This window comes from Sardina pilchardus, chromosome 12, assembly GCF_963854185.1.
Source record: "Sardina pilchardus chromosome 12, fSarPil1.1, whole genome shotgun sequence".
NCBI classification, from domain to species: domain Eukaryota; kingdom Metazoa; phylum Chordata; class Actinopteri; order Clupeiformes; family Clupeidae; genus Sardina; species Sardina pilchardus.
Window position 1 is genome coordinate 12,416,549 of NC_085005.1, and position 10,913 is coordinate 12,427,461.

The following is a 10,913-nucleotide window of genomic DNA, read 5'->3' on the forward strand; positions in this document are numbered from 1 at the left end:
GTGAACCGGGTCCAAAAAGCTCCATTTAATGCATGGGAGAATATGATCTCACTCGGCTGTTATTTTATTTGTGTAACTTGGGGGGAAAAAAGAGTTCACAAAGCTCCTCTTCATTGTGAAGTGGAGCAAGAGAGGGCACGACGCGCTCAGTGCCACCCAGGACGATTGGCGCTCCGCTCCGGCCACCGATGGTCTGGAGCGCGCGGGCACCTCGGCCCCGAGAAGTGTAAACAGACCGTAAAGCCCGTGCCAAATATCCCAGATGCATCCGTGTACACTACGCACCTCGGAATAACAACCTACGCCGTCGGTCTTGACCAAATATTATGGACCCGATGTCAGGGGCGCTGGAGACGACCGCAAATTATTTTTTTAACATTAAATTCCGAAAAAATGCCAGAGACGTTTTTTTTTTTTGCGACTTTCGCAACTGTTCCACAGCCTCCTCCCGTTTGCGCGTGCGGTGGGGATGAGTAACGTCTGCTGTGTCCTCAGTCTAGTGAGCAGTTAATCAGACATCTTTGTGTCCGTGTGACTGAGGCCTTTGCCTAATCTCTCTCTGTGGTGTGTGTGTGTGTGTGTGTGTCTGTGTCTGTGTGTCTGAGGGTGGGGGAAGCAGGCAGGGGCCAGTCACAGACACACAAATCAGCGCTGAGTCAGTCTCGGTGGCACCGCTTATGAGTGTGAGAGTGGGCATGAGCCCGGACGTGTGTGTGTGTGTGTGTGTGTGTGCGTGTGAATGAGTGAGAGACACTTGAATGAAGGGGAGAGTGTGAGAGTGAGTGGATAATAAGTGGCCTGTCTTCCACCCACAGTATTACGATCCTGAGCCAGCCTGGATGGCACCGATAGTAAATGCGTGTGTGTCTGTGTGTGTGTGTGTGTGTGTGTGTGTGTGTGTGTGTGTGTGTGTGTGTGTGTGTGTGTGTGTGTGTGTAAGTGTGAATGCGTGTGAACGAGCATGAGGCTGTGTGCGTGCGTCTGCTGTGATTTCCTCCACCGGCACAGTTCTTGCCGACAGTGCAGAAAAAGCGGACCCCTCTGTTTGTCTGTATTCGTGCGCATGTGTGTGCCGTTGCGTGTGTGAAGGAGACGGCTTGGCTTCTCTGAATAGGTCTGTGTCCGTGCCTGTGTCCGTGTGTATGTGTGTGTGCGTATGTATTCTTGCGGGTGAGAAAGAGATGGCTCTTGGCTTGGCTTCTCTGAATATGCTCAAGAGCTTTGGCTCCAAATTGAAAGCAGACAGGAAGAGGTCCACTTTAAGGCTTCTATACTGCTTACAGAACACCTCCTTGACCCCATCCAGTATATTACCATTCTCTTAAGGAATGCTCAACGTTAAAAACATCATTACAACAGATCTAACAGACACTTTTATCCAAAGTGACTTACATAATATGCCAATTAAATGACAAGGGCTATTGTCCATTGAGCACAATGGCTCAAGGGCAAAATGTTGGAACCCGGGAATTGAACCCACAACTTTTTAGGCTGCTGCCTGTTAGACCAGCTCCTTAGCCACTATGCTACCACCGCCTCTTATACACAATGGACCCTTATGTACATATGACGCATTCATCTCCATCGTCTGCGATCTAAAGAAGGCCATAAAGGCCGAAACGTTATCGCTTTATTAAAAAAATGGACTTACAACTAGGAGTGTGCGGCATCTCTCTCCCTAACTAATCATTCGTCTCCACCGCCTTTTGCATGCATTCTAAAAGCTTAAGGAAACAGACCAAATAAAGCAATGACTGAAACAAATGAATCTCCTTTCTCTCAAAAATGTGCAAACAACAGGAACTGATATAGTTTCATATGCTTTTCTATAAACCCATTAGTGTATCAAAACTCAACCCTCCTCACACACACACACAAACTGTACACACACACACACACAGATACGTACACAGATACATACACATCTGCACACGTGGGCCCAATCCCAAACCACACATACATTCCCAGTCCGAATGGGGAACCACCACACCCGTTCCAGGCCGTTGCCCTCGGTGGCCGATGAGGCCCCAGCGGGCAGGGGAATTTTCAGCCGGTGGGTTTTCAAGATGGTGAGTTCCGATGGCCACAGCAGGGGCCTGCCAGCTCTGCCAAGCCACCCCTGCATTCCGCTCCCATTCACTCTCATGGGCCCCAGTTGGAGCTTATGGAGTGGGAGTCAGGTTACGTTACGGTCACTTGCAGGACTTTCCCTGACTTTTTTTTCCCTTTCTATGTATGTGCCCTGAGAAACATTCTCACAAGACTACCATCTAAATAAGGTGACGCACATAGTGTTTACTTGCCCCCGCACATATAACCCCTTCCTAACACTCTCACACACACACACACACACACACACACATGCACACACACATACAGTCCACACACACACACACACACACACACACACACACAGGCACACACACACATTTACACACATGTTTTTAGATATTTAAGTTAAAAAAAGATATGTAACTTCTGAGTACGACCGCACTTCTGTCTCTCATTCATAAAAACACAGACGTAGTACTGTAAACACACAGCCTCACAACCGACATCCTGCTTTCCCTCTGTCTCGCCTTATGGCCACGTCATACACACACTGCCAACCACACAGACACACACGAGCCCCATGACGCAGCAGCAGCAGCAGCAGCAGCAGCAGCGGGAGGAGAGGCAGCACTGAGCCAGGCCACCGACCCGCTCGGCATCATGGGAAATGCCTCTGTTGTTATGTAGCGTTGCCATGGAAGAGGTCACTCACGGGGCTCCACGCAGACCTCTTTGTAGTCCAGGCAGCAGTTGCCCTCCTGTTGGCACTGCTGGTCACAGCGGCACTGGCCCGCGCCGGACGGGGCATCATCGCAGCGGTTCTTACAGCTGTATTCTGCGGAGAGGGCACGGGAGATGGAGCGTGTCAGTGTCCTACCAAGCACTGTTCAACACCGGAAGACACGCTTCAAAGACACACTGACAAAGAAAACACTAACTACTGACACTGAGACTGGACTTGACTAAATGGAAGATTGTACAGTATCTACAATGAATGAATGAATGAATGAATGAAAACCTTTATTGCCCCAAGTGGGAATTTGTTTTGCACTTACTGTAGGAGCCATAAATTACATAGAGCTAGACAACACTTAGACATACAGACTTGCACAATCATACATAGAATGACAAGCAAATCCAAAACACATACAATATATATATTTAAAAAGTGCATGCAACCTGTCAACTGTCTGAATTCAAAGGAGGGTATGCAGGAATAAAAAAGCATGTCAAAAACACTGAACACTGAAGTTTTACAGGTCTTGGGACCAACGCATAAGAAGTGAGAGGGACTGTCACAGAACCAAAACGTGTGTGTGTAGATCTGGACGGGCGAAAAGTGAAGTGAAGGTGGAGGAGGAGCACTGCTCCCTTCCGAGACTCACGGTTTTTACAGCAGGCAGACGACTTCAAGGCAAAAGCAATCGCAAGGATGGTGCTCAGTGTCAGGAGCAGGAACACCTACAGAGAGGGTAAGGAGAGAGAATGTCAGGGGGAGAGAGAGAGAGAGAGAGAGAGAGAAAGAGAGAGAGAGAGTGCGGTAACAGCATCAAATCAAAACTGTTGTGGTATCCATCAGCTGGCTTGTGGTTGGCTGTGCTTCTGCTTTTGTCTGCTACAGAGTCATTTTTTCAACTCTATCTAATCTTACTTACAAACGTCATTACATTTCATGAAGATCAACAATGCTGAAGTGCACTACAGCCTGAGCCTACGGCCTTATGAGATAAAGCAGTTTTTGCAGTTGCATGCTCTGTGCGTCTGACAAACAGTGGGCTGATGGGTGCGTGATGTGCGTCCGGGCGCGGTCAACCAGTTATCTCTCCACGGCGTTGATGGCGGGTGGTCATAAGGTAAACAAGGGAAATGGGGACCAGATGGTATCAGGCATGCTGACCAAAACAAACAGGAGTAAAGGAGCGAATGATGACCCTTCATGGGAGTGCTCTTGGTAGAACGCTTGAAGCTGTGTTTGGAAAAAGAAAAAAAGTCCCTGAAAAAAAGGCTTCTAGAACATCATTGGGTTCAGCTGGCTTCTAGAACATCATGGGGTTCAGTTGGCTTCTAGAACATCACAGGGTTCAGCTGGCTTCTAGAACATCATGGGGTTCAGCTGGCTTCTAGAACATCACGGGGTTCAGTTGGCTTCTAGAAAATCATGGGGTTCGGTTGACTTCTAGAACATCATAGGGTTCAGTTGGCTTCTAGAACATCATGGGGTTCGGTTGACTTCTAGAACATCATGGGGTTCAGTTGGCTTCTAGAACATCATGGGGTTCAGTTGGCTCTGGATGCAGCCATAGATGGGAGAACACTGCTGATAGGAGGACAATGGTGATAACATTGTGGTGTATGAAGCCACATCCCTGAGGAGACAGACTCGGGGGCAAACCAGGCCATTGTGCTGACTGACTGACTGCTGAGCATGTGCTTGTCTTGTTCTCGTGGTGAATGATTTACGGGAAAAGAGCTTAAGACAGATTGACCAACACCATGTCTCCTGCTGAACCTCAAACCAAAACACGCCGTGTTTTCCCATACCATTGTCTGGGTCTAGATTAACTTTCCACAATAAATGAAAATGACGTTTAAGCTACAGAGGGGCCCCTTAATGGGAGGCATGTGTCCCGTGTCTCGCTCGTTAGCCAAAGTGGCTGCATACGGCGGGGCATTTGTCTGTCGAAGACGTCCACAAGCAGAGAAAAGATGGTCATCGGCGCCACGGATTTTTGAAGACTTTGCAATTAGCCATTCAAGCATCCCAAATCAATGTGGATCGACCTAATATAAACCATTGCTCTTCATGTCTCTACAGTATAACATGCCTTCAGTTATCTGCCCTGGGCCCAGCCGGAGCACTTCAACACCTGTAGCCTTGTTAGGAAGAAGTCAAGTCAAGTCGCTTTTATTTATAGCACATTTTTGTATACACAGAGTGCAACGGACAGCTCTCCATTAACTAACTTCATTAACAAACAAACTGTAATTTAAGTCACTACGTGTGACCTCTGGGGGACATTGAGCAGAGACAAAAGCAAGAACCGCACTAACAACAACTAAGTCATGTTTATTTAAATCAGAGCTAAACAGCGAAAGGCTTTGCCGATCCCAACTACAGTACACACACTTCCTAGAACTCACGCAGTTGCTGTGTAAGCAACAAGGAGGGTGGCGGCAGGGCTACTGGGAACAAAGGCATCCTTTTCTCACATCGTCGGACTGGAGCTTGCTTGCCAGACTGCTTTCTCTGGTTTCCATTTAAGTTATTGCACGCTCTCAAGCGTTAAGTCATTTGAAATACAGTACAACCAGGGCATTTGTTATGAACACCAAATCATCCAGCCTTCCCTGCATGGGACTCCTCACAAGCTACTTCTACAAATTAAGTCATTTATCACAGTTATGAAATCCCTACTTTCCTGCCTTATGAAAGGCTGCTATTGGCTACTGTACCCTCAGATGTACCAGTCAGCCCAACACTTATGTAACTCTACTAAAGCTGGACTAAGATAAATAACTACTGACCATCCCAAGACATGGCGGGGAGTGTGGTTACTTCCTAGATAAATGTTTAGCTTTAAATATAATCTATATGGGCCATGGAGTCTGCTTTTGTTCCCACAGTGACAGCTTTCTCCTATCCCCTCACTCCTCCAAAGTTCCTGCAACCACCAGGTGTTCTCAGACAATCCGACGGCTGTTTTTCACAGCGTCTGTAACGACTGAAGCCTCACAGGAACTCTTCATTTCACACAGTGCTCTCAACAATTATTGGTAATCCTTGTCAAATTGACCAAAAAGAGATCATTTATCTTCATATCTTGGTGTCACCATTATGTTTTCATTGTGAGATTACGATAAATATATATATATATTTTTATATACATATATATATACCTGGTCAATTTAGTCCACTTTACCAGGAGTGCCACTAATTTGGAAGGGCATTGTAATGGCTCTGAAACTTAAGTTGCCCCTCTGGGAACCATTTCAATTCTTTGCAATCAGAGCTTAAGGCTCTTTGCACTCATTAACTCTTTACTCTCTCACTGTCACTTATCAGAATCCCCCCCCCCCCAGCCACGTGAATCAGAATCAGTATCTACCCCCCACCCCCACTACACAAATAACGACAAATACAGCTACCGTATGTACAGTAGCCTACTGCTGTGCTCTGTGCCAGGCAGTTTTGTTTCACCCAGGAATGCTAAATATCACACTTCTCACAGAGCTTGGCATAATGGGGCTTCGGAAATTCCTGTCCCATCATATTATTAGTCTCTTTTTTTTGCTGTTACGTTATGTTATCCTGTGGTGAAAACATACAGCCTCAGGGCAAACGTGTGCCGCTGTATCTACTACATATGGTTATAATCATAACATACTGGTTATAATCATAAACAATGAGTGGTGACAAGAGTGCTGAACCATAAAAGTATAAACAAAGGCCTGGCAACATGAATGCATAATCCACAATAAAAAAAAACATTATACTACAACTAAGAGTTTTTAAATAGGACTGAACTATAAAGACATTGTTTCAAAATACAATGCTGAACTGTAGAGACACATGTTCCACACATCCACTGGCTGCCTTGAGAGCTTGGCTGCTCTTTCTCCAGACGTCGTCACGTTCATAGGCAGTGACTGTCTGACGGTCTGCAGCCTGCTCATCTCTATGACTGAGGTTAGGCAAGGGACACCCATTACTTTAATAACATCAATTACACTGTTACTAATCTTTCCACCCTCAGACACTCCAGCAAAAAAACACAGCACTCACTGATGCTTTTATTGCGCTCTACTTTTTAACATTTTCGTGTCGTGAGAATTTCTTTAAAACTTAAAACTAAAAAAACGTAAAGCTTCAACTGTTTACCATGTTGTAAGTCGCTTTGGTTAAAAAGCGTCAGCCAAATTGAATGTCACGTAATCTACGTCTGAGCAGGGACACTCCAGCTGTGCTCCAGAGCGCTAGGGGAGCTGGCACCTTTGTTCACCCAGGGTTAGGCCACGCGACACGGGCCCAGGGCTTGTAATTAGCCTGGGAGGTTCAAAGGTGGAGGATCATGGGGCTTAGGAGCTAAATCTGCACATGGGTTGCACGAGAGGTGACAGGGCATGGTGACATGTGGGCATCCCACAAGCTCCTTTCATCTCTGGGCTTCAAAGCCTCAACCAAGCAGGGTGTACACATATCGTCCTTCTCTCTGTGCAGACGTGTGCGTGTGTGTACGTGTGTGTACATGTGTGTGTGTGTATATGTGTGTGTGTGTGTGTGTGTGTGTGTGTGTGTGTGTGTGTGTGTGTGTGTGTGTGTGTGTGACTGAGTTTATAATATGGTGTAAGAAGGGTGTCACTTCTGCGCTCAAGTCGGTGCTCACGGTCCAGAACCAGAGGATCAGAGAAGCTGGCTAGACCCAGAGATGACCGGAGCACTCTGATCATTTATAAACTTATTTTATTGTGGTGCACAATTGACTGTCGTTTCGACACACTGCGTCTTCCCTAGGAAGAGGAAGTGGTGCAGGTGTGTATATCTGAGGTGTATGACTGAGTGTCTCTGTGTGTGTGTGTGTGTGTGTGATGAGTGTCTCTGTCTGTGTGTGTGTGTGTGTGTCCTTGTGTGTGATGAGTGTCTCTGTCTATGTGTGTGTGTGTGTGTGTGTGTGTGTGTGTGTGTGTGTGTGTGTGTGTGTGTGTGTGTGTGTGTGTGTGTGTGATGAGTGTCTCTGTCTGTGTGTGTGTGTGTGTGTGTGTGTGCGCGTGCACACTTTCATAGAGATTCAGGGTCTCAAGCCTTGCAGAGATGACTCCCTAGCACAATCGAGACAGACCTCTTTAATTGCCATTGAGGAGATGGCTCAATAAAGAGGGCGGGGAGGGATTCAGCGGGATGTCCGGAGGGAAAGCCCCTCTTGCTTATGAGAGACAACGTATGGATGCTCCAGGAAGACGCAGGGCCGGAGCGGATAAGGAGCAGCTTAGGCGCTTCAAATTCCCAGACAGGAGGCCAGCACTGCAGATGTACATGGGAAAACAGGCAGGGGCGAGACACTGGCGGGGGAAACATGTTTTTCATCATCTTGGCACTCCAGAGCCTGTGTGTGTGTGTGTGTGTGTGTGTGTGTGTGTGTGTGTGTGTGTGTGTGTGTGTGTGTGTGTGTGTGTGTGTGTGTGTGTGTGTGTGTGTGTGTGTGTGTGTGTGTGTGTGTGTTGAAAAGAAAAAAGACAAGGGCTTTTCCCAAACCATTTCAAAATGCTGCGTGCTTGTCTGACACAACAAGACAGAGATGATATGTGTTAGCACTCAAAATCTCTCTCTCTCACTCGCTCTCTCTCTCTCTCTAGCTAGAGTGTGTGTCTACTTGCAGTGTAAACGCAAGTATCTCAATGACACACACACACACACACACACACACACACACACACACATACACATGCAGGCTCTAGATTGCCAAGATGATGAAAAACATGTACATCTCACAGAGAGAAGAGTGTTTGGTTGTGGATAAGATAAACAGCTCTGAGATGTCTTCTATAATCACAAATCACAAAACTTTCAAAGGATTCCCCCACTGTGACATTAGGGAAAACTGAAACTCCATTATTGGACCATTTTACCAAAGGCAATGTGAATTATGTGTTTGCTCGTATTGTCTAAACATTAGTATCACAGTATAATCATCTTGTCTTAAGCATAAAATAAATGGCCAGCCTTCACTAAAACCCTAAAATACTACAGATAAATCTATTTTGTATGAAGACGCAACCTGTCATTTATCACAAGCCTTATGTAAGGAGCCACTCACTCTAGACAAAGTCGTCAATCTCAAGCAGAAAGAGCTGAACAAATCATTTAGGGAGTTTTCTCAGCCGCTAAACATAGTGGCGGGTCATTTCTGAGCCTGAAGACAAAACAAAACTTTTACTCGAACGGAAAGGCGAACATGCAGCAATACAGGTGATGCGAGGCAACATACTGACAGGCATAGCAACCCTGGCGGTCTCCAGAGACAAATCAAATTACATTTTGCAATCATATTGTACGATTAGATTGCGGCTTCAGACGACCTCCTAACTGATCTAATACAGCTGACTATCACTTGCAGCCAGATTGAACATACACTGTGTCCACAATGATTCACCCAACAATTACAGTGTAACCTAGGCCATTTATTTTCTACATTATCATAACCAAAGCCACATGTGTTATGTCTCAAAATAGTCAATCGCACAATGTTGGTGCCGCTGACATATGCCATGCATCTGTGCTTTATGGCACGAGAATACCCACTTCTATATATTGCATGGGGGCACGCATGTGGAGAGAGGTTTGCTCTGCACTGCCTCAAGGAGAGAGAGAGAGAGAGAGAGAGAGAGAGAGAGAGAGAGAGAGAGAGAGAGAGAGAGAGAGAGAGAGTGTGTGAGAGAGAGAGTTCCACTTCCAAAAGTGGCCTGCCGCCTCTCATGTTTGGGAAAGATTTGGCCTTTCATTGTCTCCTATGAAATTAAATGATACAACTGGTGATACTGTTTGTTTGGTATCCTTCACCAATCCTTTAACACTCTTAAAGGGGTTTCTCAAGAGCAGGTTTCACAAGGTCTCTTTTCTGTTTCTAAGGCTGCGGGGCCAAACTTGTCAATGATCACAAAAGACAAAAAAGGGCCACGCTTTGCACGTGTGCAATACAAATTGTTGAATGTACAGTAAGGTATGGGCCTTTTCTCCTTGCTGATAAATAAAAGTATACAGTACCATATACATTTTCCTGTACCGTATACATTAACTTCACAACAGAGAGTCTGTGGAATGCTGACCAATGGCAAGATCTGCATGGGCATGTTATGAAATTGTGTATATCTTTGCACCTGCAAAAACATAGTTTTTAGGGTATGACCAGACTGTATGGATATCGTGGGAAAAGCTGTTTGAAATATGATCAGATAAATTATCATTACTTCATGTTCTGTCCAGTAATTGTGTCAGCCCTTCAAAGAATCACATATCTCCTAAAAGTGCAAGCTCCATTGCATTGCAAAACCATCCTCTTTGTGGTTTAGTCCCCCCACTTGCAAGATCAATATCACGATTATTATTAATCAGCTATTAGTTCTTCGTTTTCTGATAAGTTGACATTATCTTATCCAGATATCCGCTATCTGCAGCCGTTTAGCGGTATTCAATAACATGTGGTGATAAAACCTTAAACTTATTTAGGCTACTAAATGACCAATCACCGGCGATTAAGACGCTAATTATCTAGCCCACCTCTGCATAAGATAACATTTGTCATCAGAGAAGACAGACAGCGATGTTGAAGTTTGTTCAAAGGTAAACAAATGTAAAAGGTCACTTACCACGATAAGGATATTGCGTTTGTTCTTTTGAGCACTGTCAGCAGGTTTGGACTGGTTGTCGCCCCCAGCCCCGAGTAAGTTGACAGCGTGTTGTGGGGGCTCCTCGTTTTTTTGAAGTTCCATAGTTCCGCACGAACCGGCATGAGAGTTATCCAAACTTCTACGATATACCAGAGACTTTGTAGTAGGTCTATACTAGGGACCGCCTCTCTCTCTCGTTGACGTTTCCACAAGTGTAATGACTGCAACATGTGCTGTATTTCGTGCATGTGGCTGCGCGCGTACGCCCCGGTACTGGATATTAGATGCCTTGCGAGCATGGCGTTTACACCCGTCTCGGCGTACTGGAACTGTATTCCTCAGTGGTGATTTAATGACCACTATGTGCTAATTCTTGTTCAAAAGGTCTACTTCATCTTTTGCCAATGCTGTAAAGATTTTACATGACACTTTTCTCAGGTCAGAAAGTGGATTTTATGGGAATATAGTGCGTCGTGTAC

The 10,913-nt window shown here is 45.7% G+C and overlaps 1 protein-coding gene across 1 annotated transcript in view; it reads right to left on the minus strand.

Moving 5' to 3' along the window:
• Window positions 1-10,607, minus strand: part of enpp1 (ectonucleotide pyrophosphatase/phosphodiesterase 1) — a 42,167-nt gene extending 31,560 nt beyond the window's left edge. Inside the window, exons 1-3 of the mRNA XM_062550976.1 lie at window positions 10,414-10,607; window positions 3,438-3,513; window positions 2,765-2,887 (exon numbers count right to left, since the gene is read on the minus strand). Of these exons, the coding sequence (XP_062406960.1) occupies window positions 2,765-2,887; window positions 3,438-3,513; window positions 10,414-10,536 (322 nt within the window). The 5' untranslated portion in view covers window positions 10,537-10,607. The remainder of the gene's footprint in view (window positions 1-2,764; window positions 2,888-3,437; window positions 3,514-10,413) is intronic.
• Window positions 10,608-10,913: the final 306 nt, after the last annotated feature.